This window comes from Parastagonospora nodorum (assembly GCF_000146915.1).
Source record: "Parastagonospora nodorum SN15 chromosome Unknown scaffold_10, whole genome shotgun sequence".
In the NCBI taxonomy this organism is placed as follows: domain Eukaryota; kingdom Fungi; phylum Ascomycota; class Dothideomycetes; order Pleosporales; family Phaeosphaeriaceae; genus Parastagonospora; species Parastagonospora nodorum.
The window spans coordinates 301281-317866 of record NW_001884558.1 but is presented as its reverse complement, the minus strand read 5'-3'; the positions used below and the strand labels follow the sequence as shown (position 1 = coordinate 317866).

The 16586-nt window shown below is 52.9% G+C and overlaps 11 protein-coding genes across 11 annotated transcripts; 4 read left to right on the top strand and 7 right to left on the bottom strand.

Moving 5' to 3' along the window:
• Nucleotides 1-354: 354 nt before the first annotated feature.
• Nucleotides 355-1492, top strand: SNOG_06820 (hypothetical protein; the record flags this gene model as incomplete). The annotated part of the gene is made up of 4 exons (XM_001797129.1): nucleotides 355-411; nucleotides 544-640; nucleotides 700-1131; nucleotides 1200-1492. 4 exons carry the CDS (start codon nucleotides 355-357, stop codon nucleotides 1490-1492), a joined length of 879 nt encoding a protein of 292 aa, XP_001797181.1.
• A 516-nt stretch (nucleotides 1493-2008) lies between these two features.
• On the top strand, nucleotides 2009-3275 carry SNOG_06819 (hypothetical protein; the record flags this gene model as incomplete). Its single annotated transcript, XM_001797128.1, has 3 exons — nucleotides 2009-2090; nucleotides 2118-2692; nucleotides 2740-3275. 3 exons carry the CDS (start codon nucleotides 2009-2011, stop codon nucleotides 3103-3105), a joined length of 1023 nt encoding a protein of 340 aa, XP_001797180.1. The 3' UTR covers nucleotides 3106-3275.
• A 393-nt stretch (nucleotides 3276-3668) lies between these two features.
• Nucleotides 3669-4972, top strand: SNOG_06818 (hypothetical protein; the record flags this gene model as incomplete). The annotated part of the gene is made up of 2 exons (XM_001797127.1): nucleotides 3669-4182; nucleotides 4260-4972. The coding sequence occupies 2 exons, from the start codon at nucleotides 3669-3671 to the stop codon at nucleotides 4970-4972; spliced, it is 1227 nt and encodes a 408-aa protein (XP_001797179.1).
• Nucleotides 4973-5756: 784 nt separating this feature from the next.
• Nucleotides 5757-6499, bottom strand: SNOG_06817 (hypothetical protein; the record flags this gene model as incomplete). Its single annotated transcript, XM_001797126.1, has 5 exons — nucleotides 5757-6049; nucleotides 6106-6213; nucleotides 6268-6345; nucleotides 6398-6437; nucleotides 6494-6499. 5 exons carry the CDS (start codon nucleotides 6497-6499, stop codon nucleotides 5757-5759), a joined length of 525 nt encoding a protein of 174 aa, XP_001797178.1.
• Nucleotides 6500-6915: 416 nt separating this feature from the next.
• SNOG_06816 (hypothetical protein) lies at nucleotides 6916-8533 on the bottom strand (the record flags this gene model as incomplete). Its single annotated transcript, XM_001797125.1, has 5 exons — nucleotides 6916-7427; nucleotides 7480-7631; nucleotides 7679-7968; nucleotides 8030-8112; nucleotides 8413-8533. 5 exons carry the CDS (start codon nucleotides 8531-8533, stop codon nucleotides 6916-6918), a joined length of 1158 nt encoding a protein of 385 aa, XP_001797177.1.
• A 1015-nt stretch (nucleotides 8534-9548) lies between these two features.
• Nucleotides 9549-9795, bottom strand: SNOG_06815 (hypothetical protein; the record flags this gene model as incomplete). The annotated part of the gene is made up of 2 exons (XM_001797124.1): nucleotides 9549-9666; nucleotides 9764-9795. 2 exons carry the CDS (start codon nucleotides 9793-9795, stop codon nucleotides 9549-9551), a joined length of 150 nt encoding a protein of 49 aa, XP_001797176.1.
• Nucleotides 9796-11249: 1454 nt separating this feature from the next.
• Nucleotides 11250-13183, bottom strand: SNOG_06814 (hypothetical protein; the record flags this gene model as incomplete). The annotated part of the gene is made up of 5 exons (XM_001797123.1): nucleotides 11250-11703; nucleotides 11750-11784; nucleotides 11836-12154; nucleotides 12192-13020; nucleotides 13067-13183. The coding sequence occupies 5 exons, from the start codon at nucleotides 13181-13183 to the stop codon at nucleotides 11402-11404; spliced, it is 1602 nt and encodes a 533-aa protein (XP_001797175.1). The 3' UTR covers nucleotides 11250-11401.
• A 373-nt stretch (nucleotides 13184-13556) lies between these two features.
• On the bottom strand, nucleotides 13557-13695 carry SNOG_06812 (hypothetical protein; the record flags this gene model as incomplete). The annotated part of the gene is made up of 2 exons (XM_001797122.1): nucleotides 13557-13643; nucleotides 13669-13695. The coding sequence occupies 2 exons, from the start codon at nucleotides 13693-13695 to the stop codon at nucleotides 13557-13559; spliced, it is 114 nt and encodes a 37-aa protein (XP_001797174.1).
• A 581-nt stretch (nucleotides 13696-14276) lies between these two features.
• On the top strand, nucleotides 14277-14496 carry SNOG_06811 (hypothetical protein; the record flags this gene model as incomplete). The annotated part of the gene is made up of 2 exons (XM_001797121.1): nucleotides 14277-14422; nucleotides 14454-14496. The coding sequence occupies 2 exons, from the start codon at nucleotides 14277-14279 to the stop codon at nucleotides 14494-14496; spliced, it is 189 nt and encodes a 62-aa protein (XP_001797173.1).
• A 360-nt stretch (nucleotides 14497-14856) lies between these two features.
• On the bottom strand, nucleotides 14857-16189 carry SNOG_06810 (hypothetical protein; the record flags this gene model as incomplete). Its single annotated transcript, XM_001797120.1, has 3 exons — nucleotides 14857-15005; nucleotides 15279-15546; nucleotides 15599-16189. The coding sequence occupies 3 exons, from the start codon at nucleotides 16187-16189 to the stop codon at nucleotides 14857-14859; spliced, it is 1008 nt and encodes a 335-aa protein (XP_001797172.1).
• Nucleotides 16190-16212: 23 nt separating this feature from the next.
• Nucleotides 16213-16442, bottom strand: SNOG_06809 (hypothetical protein; the record flags this gene model as incomplete). Its single annotated transcript, XM_001797119.1, has 2 exons — nucleotides 16213-16282; nucleotides 16321-16442. The coding sequence occupies 2 exons, from the start codon at nucleotides 16440-16442 to the stop codon at nucleotides 16213-16215; spliced, it is 192 nt and encodes a 63-aa protein (XP_001797171.1).
• Nucleotides 16443-16586: the final 144 nt, after the last annotated feature.

The following is a 16586-nucleotide window of genomic DNA, read 5'->3' as shown; positions in this document are numbered from 1 at the left end:
TTTTGCTGATGGGTTGTTGTTCACATGCAAGACACTACGCAACTGTACTGCCCATTCAGAGACGCATGCTTCAAGCCACAATTCTCCGTGTAGACCAATGCCAAGGTCTCCGAGACACAGGATAGAACATGTTTTTAAAACCAATTGTAAAGCTTTCACATCCTACTCGCATCTGTTTTCCTTCGCTGTGCATCATCCCGGTAATCTTCTCCGCCTATCTAGCGTGCCGCGTGCAGCACAGACGGTAAAAGCTCCGCTAGCTACACAACCTGATTTACACGCGTCCATTGCCAACTTTCGAGAGTCACCAATCTTCTCTCTTTTTCCTTGTCTTGCAGCACTGCCACAGCCAAGATGCAATTACGCTGGCCATACCCCCCAGCCCACGGTGTGCCCCCACACAGCCCTAGGGTAGGCGTATGGGGACCAACGACGTCCAATCACAAGTGAGTTCAGATTGTCTACGGTGTTCGTATCTATATATGCAGTCAGGATCCTAGCTAACCTGTACAAGCTTTTGTGAAGAGGTAAGATCATGAGCAGTCCAAGTTTAGACGTCAATGGCTGACCAAAGCCCAGGACTACATAATCACGCCCTACATTGGAGAATTCATCAACACCCTGACCAACATCACATATGGTTCGCAACCGTAATCCAAAGAGGAAAAATAACAAAGTAAGAACTGATCTGTTCCCAAGTTATCTACGGCACCCGTGGCCTCCTCCGCACCTGCCGCGCAAACAACACCTCCCTCCTCTCCCCCCTCACCTTCCCCTACTGGGGCCTCATCGGCGTCGGCCTGCTCTCCGCCTTATTCCACGCAACCCTGAAATTCCACACCCAAATGGGCGATGACCTCTCCATGTTCCTGGCCGTCGGCACGCTGCTGCACCAACTCCTCTGCGTCGACGCGACGCCCGCCCAGCGCACCAAGTACACGGCCTACGTGCTCGGCACGCTGATCCCGGTGTCTGTGTATCACGTATGGGCGGACGAGATCTACGTGCACGAGATAGTGTTTGCGATTTACGTGTTCTTGATTTCGAGGAGGACGAGGGCGTTGATTAAAGCGAGGGTGAAGAGCGAGGAGAGTAGGAAGAAGTTGGGCAAGATGGCGACGTTTGGGATATGTATGTTTCCCTCCTATGGGATTGGTGGAGTTGAGATGTGATGTGATGTGTGCTGATAAAAGAAATAGCGTCTGGCCTTTTCGGATACTTCCTGTGGAACATCGACTTCCATCTTTGCATTTACGTCACGATGTTTAAGCGCTACATTGGGTTACCTTGGGGCTTTTTGTTCGAGCTGCATGGTTGGTGGCATATTTTCACGGGGATTGGCGCTTATGTTGGCATGGCGCTTGTTGAGTACCTTGTTACGATGGAGGAAGGGAAGACGGGTAGGATTGAAGAGGGATTTGTTTGGCCTGTCAAAGCTGTTCTGAGAGATCTAGATGGGCCGGAGGGAAATGGTAGGAAAAAGGAGTTGTAGCGGTGCATGTGGGAAGGCTCCTTGGGTAGCTCTCAAGTGTACCTTGTCAGCTTTGAGGGGTCTACCGAAGTTCGTATTGCATCTGAAGCCGTGGAGTGTTGCAATTACTTTTAGGCGGCCATATGAGTTGGCTATCTACTCCACTCAGGTGCATACTCACTCTCCGTCCTGTACTCAATTCAGATCGTGCGTCCGGACAGCCCATGTCTCCTCCATCTTTAGTCCATCGGTGAAAGTCCTCCAAAACCCCGACGGACTTTACACAATTAACACCTCGAACTGGGGGCGTAATCCGATATGATCAGGCGATTGTTGACGCAGGATGGGCTCAAGGGAAGCGAATAGTGGACGAATTAAGTCCGGGGTCGAGAGCATCACAGTATAAAGAGAGGGTGAGGCACGGCGGAAGAATGATATCATCCAGTGCTTTACGTTTGCTAGCTACCCCACCAACGCTTTGAAGCTTCACAACCACAAAACTCTACTTTGTTCAATCGCACCAAAATACCAACGAATATGCCGAAACTAGCTGGAAAGGAAGTCGGTGAGGTGGGCTTCGGCCTTATGGGTATGAGATTTCTACACAGCATGAATAGGAGTGCGTTGTGCTAATAGAGCATCACAGGAATGACATGGCGGCAGAGCCCACCACCCGCGTCGCAGAGCATCGAAGCTATGAAGACCGCGCTCGAGCACGGCTCTAACAACTGGAACGGCGGCGAGTTCTATGGGACGCCTGAGCGCAACTCGGGACATTTGCTCAACGAGTACTTCACCAAGTATCCTGAAGATGCTGACAAAGTGGTCCTTTCCATCAAGGGCGGCATGGTGCCCGGGGAGATGAGGATCAGTGGCAGCAAGGAGAACATACAGCGGAGCATCAATGAGACACTGCGCCTGCTGGACGGCAAGAAGTTTCTCGACCTCTTCGAATGCGCGCGCGTCGATCTCGATGTGCCCATTGAAGACACCGTCAGCTTTATCGCCGAGTATGTCAAGGCAGGAAAGCTCGGCGGCATCAGTCTGAGCGAGGTCAGTGCGCAGAGTATCCGCAAGGCACATGCGGTGCATCCTATCGCAGCGGTGGAGATGGAGTTCTCAATGTACTCAACCGAGATTCTGGAGAACGGCGTGGCTTCGACGTGCGCAGAGCTTGGGATTCCCATCATCGCGTACTCGCCCATGGGACGCGGCTTTCTGGTAAGCACAGTATTCTCAGCATGCAGGGTCAAACTAACACAGATCAGACTGGAAAGTACAAGAAGTTCGACGACCTCGAGCCCGACTCGATGCTCCGCCATTTCCCGCGCTTCCAGCCCGATGTGTTTGACGAGAACCTCAAGCTAGCCGATTCAGTCGCCGAGCTGGCGAAGCAAAAGGGCGTCACCTCAGCTCAGATCGCGATCGGCTGGGTCTTGTATCAGAGCGGCAAGCCGGGTATGCCAACGATCATCCCGATTCCGGGTGCTACGACGTCGGAGAGAGTCAAAGAGAACTCGAAGCCTGCGAAACTGAGCGAGGCGGACTTCAGAGTGCTACAGGAGCTGGTGGATAAGTTCCCGCCCACAGGAGGCAGGTACCCAGCGATGATGGAGAGCTCTTTGACTGTGTAGGTGGGAGGTGCGATATCTGTAAAAGTTCCGTGGTCAGCGTGTGCGCCAGTGCGGAAGTAGTTGCAATCGTGCAATGTACGAAACAGTCAAAGTCAGATAAAATGTAGTGTATAGGCTAATCTGCATGCGGAGTTGCTGTGAGGCAAAACCCTATGTATTGCAGAACCATTGAAATCATCATGAAAAATGAGGGCGTGACAGAGAGTATGCTTACGGTCATTGTGAATAAGCCTTATGGCGTGAAAAAGGCTGGTCTCACGAGGTGCGAGGCGTGGCAATGCATGCTTGGGAGTATTCGTTGCAATGAATTCTCGGTGATGGTTGGTGTCGAGAAGAATGGGAGAATGCAACAGGGAACCAAAAAAAGTGCAACGGGAGCTAAAGTGCTGGGAAGCTGGGAAGCTGGGAAGCTGGGAAGTCCGTGCTCGCTACCACGTCCGAGCCGTGGACGCGCACCGCGCCAGACCTCAACCACTCAGGACAACTCGCACAATTCCCTGGCGTCGGCCTGAATAAGACTCTCTCGCCTTCACATCTCCCAGACTCACATAACTGCGGCCGTCATGGAATCACCCGGCTCAGACCTCTCAGACTACGCCTCTGACGACTTCCCCGAAGACGTCAAGGGCCGACAGCGCAGCGACATGGAGCCGACACCAGATCAAGATGCAGCACGCCCAAGCAAGCGCCTGCGTCTTAACCAGCGCGCGCCCTCGTCGCCGCCACCTCCCATCACCGTCCCACCACTGGACGACGATGATCCGCTCAGTGAAGACACCGACGGCTCCGTGCCAGCATCGCCAAACCACCACCCGGGCATGTCGCAAGATCTCGACGAGTTTGGCCAAGATCAGGTGACCGTGTGCAAATGGGAGGGCTGTGAGGCCGGCGATCTGGAGAACATGGACAACCTGGTCGAGCATCTACACGACGACCACATCGGCACGCGCCAGAAGAAGTACAGCTGCGAATGGAGCGACTGCACGCGGAAAGGGATCCCACATGCCAGCGGCTATGCGCTGAGAGCACACATGCGCAGTCATACGAGAGAGAAGCCCTTCTACTGCACACTGCCTGGTACGTCTCCTCGGCGCGACATGTTCTATGACTAAACTAACACATCCCAGAATGCGACCGCTCCTTTACCCGCTCAGACGCTCTTGCGAAGCACATGCGCACTGTACACGAGACGGAAGCTCTGCGCCCCTCAGACCCCGTCCCGAAGCACCACTCCTCGAATCCCTCCAACAACAAGCAGCGCATCCGGCTCATTCTTAATGCCAATGAGAAAAAGCCCGAGAAGGGCTCCGCGCCAGCCTCGCCAGCATCACACTCACACCCGACGAACAGCGCACCCATACCACCGGCTTCAGACGTCGACTATGCGCACAACAACGTCACCTACATACAGGATCTCGCGGCCCCGGGAGCACCAACCATGGTGCAGTTCCCGCCTGACATTGTCTTTACAGAACGAGAGCTATCTCTACCCGCACCAGAGCTCTTCCAGCTGCTACGGCGGCAACTCCAGTGGGCGCAGCAAGAAAGCGAACAACTCCGTGCCGAAGCAGATGCTCTGGAAAAGGTGCGCAAAGAAGAGTGGGAGGCCAAGGAGCTGCTGGTCGAGAACCTCATGGAAGCACAAGTAGCCACCGAGCGCCGGCAACGCGTGGAACGCGGAGAGCCAGAAGACTACGAGGGCATGGATGCAGTCGAGCAAGACGTCGCGCCTGCCCGAGCACTTCCCATCAAGCCAAAGGACGGCAAGCTACCCTGGTGGCGCGACCCCCAGCAAGTCATGGAGCGCGCACGCCAGCACCCGCGCCCACCGCCTTCAGACATTCGGCGCGAGACGAGCGCAGCTTAGTTAGCTCGTCCGCATCATACTTTCTTGCTTCGACCCGTGTCTCCTCCACTGGGGTGCAACTATCCATCAGCAGTATCACCGCTTTCTGTGCAGACACATGCAGCAGCGAATAGATTGGGACTCGCCTCCTCCCGCTCCAGATCTTGCGCCCATACTCCCTCGTCCTGAGCCTGTAGCCCCACCGCCGATTCCCGTCCATACAGCCATATATCCTCACATCATAGTCGCGCCTCTTACATACTCCATTCCAGGACAAACAGAGCCACATCCGATCCCTGGGATCGCATCACTAGAACCTGCGCAGCAAAGTTGGTTGCATGCACGGAGTTACCATTATGCGACGAGGAAGACTCGCCGACTCAAAGAGTGGCACAGAATGCATGGGCTCGCAAGACGCAGAGAGAGAATGTACAGGTTCGAGTATGTGGAGGATCTCTTGCGGTATGATTGCTGGGAATGGTTCGATGGCCCGAAACCTGCATTGCGGTGATGCGCAGGTACGTACTAGTGTTCTTGCGCATGGCTGTTGATGCTCTGGGAGCAGGAAGTGCCAGCTTGTAATACTAGGGTTTCAGGGAAAAAAAGATACCACTTGATTATCAATTCAGTTCATTTCAATTCATTCCAGGCTAATGTTGTACACGCTTGCTCCAATGACATGCTCCGATTTTTTTCTTCTCATGCTCCGAGTAGCGACTCCATGCACACACATCTCCCAGCCGCACCAACTGCTTCCAGTTCAACCGTGCTAGGCCAAGAGCGTACAGCCACTTTAGCAGGGCATCTACCTCCCCTTCCTCTTCTCTGCCTCCGTATTCTTGAACGGAAACCCACTCGTCCGCTTATCCGCGCCCGTCTTGCGACTAATCCTTCCATTGCTACTCGCGAACAAAATACACCAAAACGCAATTGCAGCCAGGAACGTCGAGCCCAGCGTGCCCAGGCTGAACGACAGCACCCCCGTCTCCGTCCACATCGCGTAGCAGTAGAAGGCGTAAATGGCGTGGAAAATTGCCGTGATAGTGAGCGTGGGGAGGGCGTAGGGGGCTTTGGGGTCTGTGTTGGATGTTGTTGCGCCTGGGTGGGGAGGGTTAGTGAGATATTTGGATGAAGTTGGGGGAGAGGGAAAGTACCTTCGGAGAGACGACTAGAGAGTGGGACAGAGCCGGTGAGAAGCACGGTTAGGGCGCCGAGGGTAAGCAGGGTGAAGCCTAGGGTGCGGGAGAAGTAGACTTCGAGAGCTGGGTTTTTGCATTAGACTTTCGCGTGCGTGAGGTTGTGTGGTCGGTACGTACTTGATGCCTCGCGCACTTCAGGGCTAAGCAGAGCGACGATCATCGTTGGCGACGCGATCAAGGGCGCAGCTTGAGTTGCTATGATTCTATTAGTTATACAGACTTGCAGAGTAGGAAACAGAGAACGTACCGAGCCAAGCAGCAGTGCCATAGCTGTAGAAGTAGTAGACCTGCGCAGCAACCGTCAGCATCTCAGCACGCATCTCCCACAAAGGGCGCAACATACATCCATGATGAGAGGGATTCAGGTAGTTCAATTGACGTTTCGTATATGCTTGTGAGGCAGAATTGTCGAGTTAAGGTACAGGAAGAGGAGAGATATAAAGTAAAGGTCAAGGTAAAGCTCGCGCGCTGAAAGAATAGGTGTTCCTGGCGGATCAGGGCGCAACGCTACGTCATCGTTACACTTTGGGACCATGCGACGTGCCAACTTCGCCCGTTCTGGACACCACTGAGCCACGCGGCTCCGCGATTCGGAATGTCATCCGGGGAGTGAACGTGTGGCCGTGTTTCAATCTGTGTAAATTGAGGGCTGTGAGGTCACTCAACTCTGTGTCTTCGTTTGGTTTTTTCGACGCAAATGACGTCAGGCAAGATCGTGAAGTCTTTTTTGTGGGTCGGTAGTTACAACCTCGAACAACCCGGGTGTTATACTTTGCATTGCGTGGGCCCAGCGTCCATAATCCATTCCTCGCTACCCGCATCCGACAACTGCTTCTGCCCCTCGCCTCCAGGTGCCATGGTAACCACGTCTTCTTCCTCGACAGACACCTCTTGACTGACCCCGATCGCATTCGATGGAATATCAATATTGGCCTCCGTATTCCCATTTGCGCTCGCCCACGCGAAATTTCGCCTTCCCCCGTCGTCTCCAGCGATGATCGCTTCGATCGAGCATGCGTGTGATTGGTTCCTGTTGTGAGCGTTGTGTTTGCCGTGTGCGTAGGGAAGCGTGTCGAATGTGAACGAGTCATTCCGTGTTGTCTTCCTGCTCTGGTTGCCACATTTTGGCCGTGTATTGCCACTTCGTGTTCTGTAGGATGTACCAAAGAGAATTGGGAGCAAGGTTGCGAGGACGGGCTTTACGCCTGAAAGACAAGCGCAGATGATGCCGATGTTCATCTCGAGTACCATGCAGAGCCAGACTGGAACGCCGTTCCCTTTATCATCAAGTTAGCGCGTTCGATAAGACAGCCTGAACAGGTGGCTTACAGCGAGGATCGAAAGAGGTGAAAAACTTCTCGAGATAGTACATCCTCAGAACGCCTGCAATACAGACGAATAATCCTATCGAGAAGAGGCAAATGAGTCCCAGTCGTTGCTTGATAGGTAGGTGTAGACTCCAAAGTGGCTTTGCAGGGTATCTGCGAAGTGTCAGCTCACGTGCAGGACTGTTTGTTTCCTTACATACAGGTAGATTAAAAAGTCGCTGAGAGAGTTGAGCGCAGCGATAGCGACAAGCGCAGCCCGCATGTTGATACACTGCTGCGTAATGCTGGGGTCCCAATATCCTCTGATCGGCCGGCATTGAAACAATGACAGGAAGAAGCTTGCAAGAGAGAACAATACGACAAATGTCCCCAGGACGTAGCAGAACACCTTGCTAGTGTTACCAGGGAACAGTCGAAGGTACGTTACACACAGGGATATCTTGGTCAAAGAACATGCTGCTGGGAAGAGCAAGTCTGCGGCATAGCCCATCTAAGATGTGTTAGTACTTTTAGCAATACGCGCTGCGGGCTTTAGTTATGACCATACATACCTTCCAATAAGGCGTATACCACTCAGGCTTCTGATCCCATATGTGCAGTCCCAAGCCGAATTTGATACCTATCATCGGGAATACTGATTACTGGAATTGCTTAAGAGCTATGTCATATTAGCGGCCTGTTCAATAAACTGGATCGTACATACCGTAGCAAGAAGCATGATCCAATCATCCGCCCCAAGGAATCATGCGCAGTAGACCTCTGCCATAGAACCGTGCTGCTAGAACTAAACAGTAGCATCGTCAGCAGTTGCAGAAGCGTGGTGGTAGACTTTTACATGGCTATCAACAGTCAAGTCGTCTACTCAAGGTCGCTTGTTACAGTCGAATGCTTGAAGTTGAGCTAGGGCTATGATCTGCATGAGCAAGTAACTTACAGATGATGGCTAGAGCAAGCAACGGTACGGTGATTCCGATAATCAGCCCATCGTGATTCTCGGGCGTGTCATAGTTGGGCGTTGGCCATGATTTCCTTTGCTCATCCGTTACACCCGCCATGCAGATGCTATGAACAAAAGAAAGGAAGGATGTTCTCCAGTCGCCGGCAGATGGGGTGAGGCTGGTCAAGCGGCCGGGCGGGGAGACTGTAGGAGCATTAAAGTAAACTTCTTCGCGTTCTCCTGAGTGCGTGGGGAAGTGGGCATTAAAGCGGATGGACGTCGATCGTCTCTACACCGTCTTCAGTCATTGCTGATACTGTCCTCATTGGCTGCGGAACGTGCTAGTGTTTCCGGTGTCCAGCCGTTTGGAGAAGCGGTCTCGACACGACGCAAGTAAAAGCAGCAGGGGTCACGCGGTGTAAGAGCATAGACATAACGCTACAGCCCCGAGCTCTTTACCCGAAAGTGAATAAAGACGCTGGCGCAGGCATTTGTGAAGACCAAGTTAGGCCACCATTTGATCATTGAACCGATGAAGAATCCTGTTTGCCGATGAATTGTTTGTCTGGAGCGAAGTGGTTCATCGTAGAGCTGCAAACTTGTGACAACAAAGCATCTCCTTACCGGGCGCAGCCCGGGACCTTCCGCAAATCACATGTCCGAGGAAGCGCCTTTGGGCAAAGAGTGCCTGATCAAGGACTAAGGGATCGACATAACGATACGAAGCTCTTTTACTTGCTCAGCCAGTATCAAACGTAAGCTGAGTTTCTTTTACGAGTGCCACATGCGACTGGTTGGTGATCAAAATGTTTCTTCTGTGCTGCATCAATCTGACGTACTAGCACAAGGTTTCCTGCTCGCTGGGACTGCGAGACATCTCGAGCCGCGCCTACCGAACCAGGACCCGTTAGTTCAACCATCAGGAGAATTTTACAGTGTTGGGATAAGAACCGTTCCGAGAACGTGCGGAGCTCGAACAGTATTGAGTTTGTAGATGCTGGTTGCAGCTGTGATGTTGCCGGCGAGACATGGTTTGCACAGGGAATGGACGAGGAATCACTTTGTATTATGATCAACTAAGTCGCTATGTGTAGGACAAGGGGATCTAGCAATGACCCTCGATTGCGGCCTTGCTATACAGAGTCATCTATGCCGATGCAGCTGGCAGTGATGTGAGGATGTGGAGCCATGTAAGCCTCACCAGCGCGGATGGAAGCCGCCAAGCGGGCCGCGCCTTGCCCCTTTCGGAGCCTAGTCGCAAACAGTCTCTTCCTCTCATGGCCTTTCAACTTGCTTCATCAAACGAACACGATCGTGTCATCTTAACAATTTCAACCGTCGGACATACCTGACGGAATTGTCGATAATCTGCAGCGCCATAATGATGCTATACGTCCTCGAGACGACTACACCCGACTGAAGCTGCGGTCAATCGGCACGACTCAGAAAAACTTCGCTCATATAGGTATTGATAAGAACTAGGTCGTCAATAATACCACGATCACGAGGTCTAGACACCCTCGCTACGAAACGAGCACTGACTTGAGCATTCGCCATTCCTTGCGCTCGTGCCATTGTTTCGAACGATCGGACGTTCACACTAAGATGGCCCGGCCCCGAGCGCAATGCGGCGCAAGATGATCAAAGAAATAGGTGCCCAATGGGCAGCAAAATTGCTTGTGCGCGTCTATTTTGGCACCGAGCTGGTCTTACTTGCGGGAGACTATGATCAAGGAGAAGACGCCGACATTCCCAAGGCAGCTTGGGAACATGACAAGATATTTAGGTGGCTACATAATGCTAATAAAGACTGGATAGCGCGTCTTGTTAATAGGTTTCTGCTGTTCTAGGAAAACAGAGGATACTTGCTGTGACTGCGTATTCTTTTTTGCCTTTTAGGCTATGTTGGTTCCTCGAAGAGTATTCCGAGACTTCTACTAAGCACCCAATCTAAGAAACTTTCAATATCGGAACGATCGCCGAACAGAAGCAGGCACGACCATGTCCTTTGAGCCGCGGTAGAGTACAGAAAGATTTGAGGATCATGAAAAATGGCTAAAGGTTTGGAAACTTTTTTTTTTCGCATAGGTCATCAACGCCACGCCGTCAGAGACCGCTGCATAAAGTCCTCTCATGGCATCACGCCAATTCGCATGTGGAACATCCTCACTTCGAAAAGTGGCAGTCAACACTTGTCAGATTCGCGGAGGGCTCGAATACATAGACACGGCCAAGTCACAAGGGTGTGGCAATTGACTTGTTTCGACACGACCTCCATGACATGTACAAATACACGTATACGTCCACTTCACATCTCACCACATATTCACCCTCCAGCTTCATACACCTATGATGTTCTCACTCCACCTCCACCTCCCCGTCTCCCTTGCCACCTACAAAACCACTCCATCCCCCTTCCCCCCTGCTCACCATCCACACCCCAACCCAAACAAATGTGCCACTTCCTCATCACCCGCTGCAAAGCCTGCCAACAGACGCTCACCTCGCGCCTGATAAATTGCGGGCACGGTCTAGCTATCCTCGGCCCATCGGGCATGACTGTCGAGTGCGCAAATGGGCACGCAGAAGTTGCTGAGGAGACAAAGTTGTGTTGCGAATGTGCGGAGGATAGGTTAGAGGAGGAGGAGGAGAGTGCGTGGGAGAAATGGGTGGCTTGGAGGCGGATTAGGTAGGTGTGGTGGAAGGTAAGATTTCTGGGGATGGTCGTTGGGTGTGTCTAGCTTTTGATGGGGATGGTGATGAGTGATTGGTATGTGATGTATTGCTAGGAAATCGAACACAGCTCTGCAAATTTATGGATGGCATTTGAAAACTTTTGAACAACTGGAATTTTACACTTGCTGTCTATGCTAGTCGTTATAGTATTACAATATCTCTACAAATCAGCACCATGTACCCGTGCTTAGTCTGGGTATCGTGAATACTCCTCTCAAATTCATGTTCCTCTCTCTCTCTCCTCCACCACCTACACATTAATAGGCCACCGCTGACGAATCGTCTTGCCATACTTAAACAGCAGCGCCGGCACGGGAATGAAAGCAATAGCCAGGAAGCCCAACATGCTGTTTCCCCACCCAAGTCCTAGGGACTCGTACATTTTCGGTCCGGCGAGGGGAAGCAGAGCGCCAAAGAGACAGCGCAGCGCGGTCATTCCTGCGATGGCGGATGCGGCGAATTGCGGGAAACAGTCGATCATGTAGGTTTGGAGGGGGGCGAAGATGCCCATGAGGCCGACGCCGAAGGGGACGAGGGAGATAATGGGTACGACTGGGAAGATTAGCGTAGTTTGACAGTTGGGGTTGGAAATGCTTACTCCAATGTACTTTAAAGTTCGAAGTCCAACCATAGCTGCAGACACGTTAGTGATTTGAGGATATCCAAGCATAGCAATCCTCTTACATGAAGAACGATATCGGTATCAGCATACCGAAGAAGACGCAAAGCGGCAAGCGCATCTCAGGCTCATACACGCCCTTATTCCTCTTCGCTAGACGAATGATAGTCGCATCTGACGTCTTCGCAACAAATATAATACCCATGAAGTTACCGATACCAATTCCCAGGTAAGCAAGCCCAGTCATTTCAGCCTGCCAGCCATATGTCGAGATGAAGACTGAGGTAATCGTGGTGAAGAGCAGGAACAGGAGGCCGAATAGGAAGGACATGTAGAGCGAACAGAGCAGGACGATGGGTGATTTTGTCAGCATCTTCAGGGGGCCGGGTGATGCCGTGCTTGAGAACATCGACCGGGGTACGTGCAGGCACGCCCTCTTTGTATGTCATGATGTTCTGAAGGTCCGGTCGGCTAAGCTCGTTGCGAAGCTTCTTCAGCTTCTGTTCCAGGAGGACCGGATGGTAAGTTTCGGTGTTGAAAATGAGAAGGCCAATCGTGACGATGCATCCGACGATGAGCACAACCCACATGTCCCATCGCCATCCGGCTCGCTGCGCGATAAAGCCACCACATAGGGGGCCCAGGATGGGTCCAAATAAGATTCCCATCGAGTATACGGCAACGGCTTTGCCACGCTGCGCAGGCACAAACAGGTCCGCAATGACCCCCGTACCCAACGTGAGACAAGCCGAACCCGCAAACCCAGCGAGAAACCGCATAGTGATAAGCCCTTCTAGATTGGGTGCAAGCGCACAGCCCAGCGTAAATGCGCAGAAAAAAACATTGCATACATTCAGGACTATGCGTCGCCCATAGATCTCCGACAGCGGGCTCAGAATAAGCGGGCCGATCGCGAATCCAAGAACGTACACACTGACGGCGAACGATCCTAGGATTTGGGATGTGTTGTTAAAGTCTGCGTTGACGAATGGGATGCCTGGCGCGAAGATGGATGAGGCGAGGGGGCTGAGGAATGTGATGGCGGCGACCATGCCGAGAATAGTCCATTTGCGCCGGTCGGGGAAGTTGCGCGGGTTTGTTGGATCATCTTGTGAGTCCCAGCCGATGAGGTTGTTGTCAAGATCGGTCAAGGGGTATTTCTCTGGTGCTAGTTGGTCTTTTCGTGTACTTTTCCTCGACAAATGCTTTTCTAGATCTGCGCCGGTGTCTTGGTCTGCTTGTTTTGGCTCCTGAATGTTAGACGACGGGCTATGACAGTTTGATGTGTAGACGCACCATTTCTTCAACGACTTCCTCCTCTTTCTCTGGTCTCGCTTCACCCATTTCTAGATCCTGGATTCTGGTCCTCGAGCTGCTCCTCGAGCGCCGGTCGCTCTCGTGTATGGCGGACATTGCGAATGGATCCTATGTTATGTGCTGGTCGCAAACGATTTCGTCGTTATGTCAGGTATTATCAAGGCCCACGCAGCACTGTTGAAGTGTGGCGATATGTTCGATGGCGCAGATCACGCGTAGCCGCTATTGAGGGTAGCAGGCGAAGATGCGACACCAGCTTGACTTGTTGAAGAGCGAAGCAGGACGACGCAGAGTTTATTAGAGGAGCTCACATACAGCTTCAGGTTAGCCCGCGTTCCACATGGCCGTGTCGCAAATGCTGAAAAGACAGGACAATCACTATCTCCGCTGCGCTAGGCCGCGTTCAGCGTGTGGATGCTCGGTGCACGGCGTTAGCAAGAGAGCGAGATGGGTTGCGCGGGGTCGGCTTTTAGACTGCGACCATTCGTGCATCTTTTGCAGCTGAAAGCTTGAGCAACCTGGTGCAGCGCTGCCGAGGAAGCTCAGGATCATTTGCCTACTTCGTAGGTGGCTTGCGGCACTTGCATGTGCAGAAATGTAAAGGACATTGTTGCTCGGTGCGAAGTTTGAATCCGACGCCGTCTCAGCCCTGCGAGAGCATGACTCTTCTTTCGCCAAGAGCCGACGAGGCACCCAAAGAGCGTTAGGAATGGCCCACATTGACGAGCCTGGGCTCGGAAAGCAACACCTTTCGAGTCCCGTCGGAGGCTGTTATCCTCCGATATGTTCCAGGAATGCAGAGCGATTGTGATCTCTGACTGTGCTGCGCAGCTCAGTAGCCACCATGATTCCGTAATCCCACTCTTACAGACGATAATGAAACGGGGTCCCGATGAATATGCTCTGTTTGCCTTGCTGAGGCGGCTTTCATGAAAGTCCGGCAGGTACTCGTAGGGGATATACGTGCTAAGTGGAATCTAGTACCACATCTTGTGCGTCATCGTACAGCTGGTGCATCGCCCGACTGAGTACCCTCATCTATCAAAGGGTATTGTAAAGGTGGAGAAACAATGTGACAGAAGTGACAGACTGAAGTTGACTTTAAGTTGTCAAAGGAAATCTTCCGTGCCAAGGGGCAAACCTTGGGTGGCCTTGGTCCACGTGGTTGATTGGCGTTGCTGACACCAGCATGCTGCATAACGTAGGCGGAGTCACGCAGTTTGAACACACTGCTATTGTGCATGATGTTCACGAGGGCAACGTTGAGGTGAGGTTGGTATATATGTATTTAGTCACTATCGGTCCTTCTCGGTCACCGGCTCCCGGGTCCCCACGGTAAGACAGCTACCTACTATAACAGCGATAGGATCAACACTAGTGATGATGATCGAGACTTTGTCCTACCATGAGCAGGTGGCTAAAACATTGCATTTCCGTACTACATTAATCCTTCCTTTGAGAACAAAAGCACAATGGACAATGGCCACAAAAGCAAAATCTCATAATCCGGCCAGGGACAGCAAAGTATAGCAGATGACCTCCAGCGCCTCTGCAGTAAATCAATTTCCCTCCCTTGCCCCGTGTCGTGCCCACATGATGCTAGAGAAAAGCATATGCTTTTCCGATAAAATCATAACCACGCATCTATAACAATCGCACGCGTCTAAGAGACCACGAAGAGACCATCCTTTTAAGCCCCGGAAACATGAGGGATCCGAGCACTGACTTCTGAACAAAAATAGTCGCGTATAGCTCCAAGACGCGGCTTCTTATCCACTGAGCATGTCCTTGACACTCATGCCTCGAGCTCCACTCCAGCTTCTGCGGTCTGTGTTCAACATCAGCAAGGCTTCCGTCGCCTCGTGGTCCTCGCGATCGGCTTGAGGCTTCAGTGCTGGCGATGTGAGCGAGAACGGGGCTGCACCGTGAGACGACCCAGGAGCCGCGAGCGGACCAGTACTCGGAGGTCCGTTCCCAAAAGGATTACTGAATAGTGTAGCAGACGGGGTGTGGGCACTGAAAGCTGGCGAGGCTTGAATCGAGGGTGAAGTTACAGTGGAGCGGATCGTCGATGAGGTCAGGGAGTAGCGATGTGGGTCCGAGGACTGTGTGCTCGCCGAGTAGTGCCCGTGGCCGCTATCGCGGGGAAGAATTGCCGGGGAAGTTGTTGTGGAGTGACTGCTATACACACTTCGGTCTGAGGGATATATGACTGGCGATGGTGAGGGGTTCACGAAGGTATACACCGACTTTTGAACGGCACTGGCGACGTGCGTTGGGGATGTTGCGTCTTCCATTTCTTCATCCTCGTCGTCGTCTTCGTCTGCCTCGTCGTCGTCTTGTATGCGCCGGAGTGGAGGTGGAACTGATACGACAGACGAGGGCGAATCACGACGGGAGTGCGCAGACTTCAAGTCTGAGATGCATTGCTCCAAGTATCGCATGTATTCAATCGAGGCCTGGTGAAGTGAGCACATGTTGCCATCTGACACTGGAAGTGGGTGGGCGTACCTGAAGTATAGCCAGCTTGTGCATCTCTTGGCCCCGGCAGGCCGGAATCATGTCCTTGAGTACCCCAAACTCCTCATTCATCTTCGACCTCCGCCTCCGCTCGATCAAGCTATGCGCCGTCTTCCTGGCGATCTTGCGCCCGGCGGCATTGGTATTGCTCGCCTGTTTCCTTTTGGTGCCACTTGTTGTGCTTGCGGGCGCTTGACTTTTGGTGTTCTGCGACTGTGCCGGCTTGGCCGGTTCTTGATCTTTCGGCTTCATCTGGATGATCTTGCGAGACCTTGTTGGTGGAGGGGGGAGAGAGTAATCGTCTTTGGTGACGACACTACCCTGTTGGGCAGTGGTACTGGAGCGTTTCCGCGCATGGCTAGGTTTGGAGCTCGCGACCGGGGACGATGGCGAGATAGGTCGGTAGGAGGAATCTGAGGCATTTTCAGACGGTCCGGACGAGCTAGCTACACTGCCTCTACCACCACCCAAAGCCGCAGGAGGGAGTGTGAAGCCGTTCTCCAACCGAGGGGCATTTGCGCTGCTGTCGCCTGTGATGTCGAGGCTTGCTGCTGGCGTCGGCGGAAAGCTGGGTTTCGGCATGATTGATCGGGCAGCCGTGATGTTCATGGGACGAGCTCGTCGGTATCCAGCGTCTGCTCAAAGAAGCAGACTGGAGTTGAGGGGTTAAAGAGACTACCGGTATCAGGGCACTGTCTCGGCATGATTATCACTGTTGGGGGTGTCGCGTGGGCTCTTGTGTAGCAGCCCTGGGGACTGCGGTTCGAACGAGTGCATGGGGGGATTTGGCACCGTGATTGGCTGCAGCAGTACCGTCGCAGATCAAAGCGGCCATGGCGCCTCGAATAAGATCGCTCTGACGAAGGCGTGCCGACTATTGCGTTGGCTCGAGCGCTGCGTGGGCGCGCATCGACAAGAACGGGTGGACCAAAAGTCGAGGGCGTTGCGCACAACGCCGTTCGCTGGGGACGTCGCATGC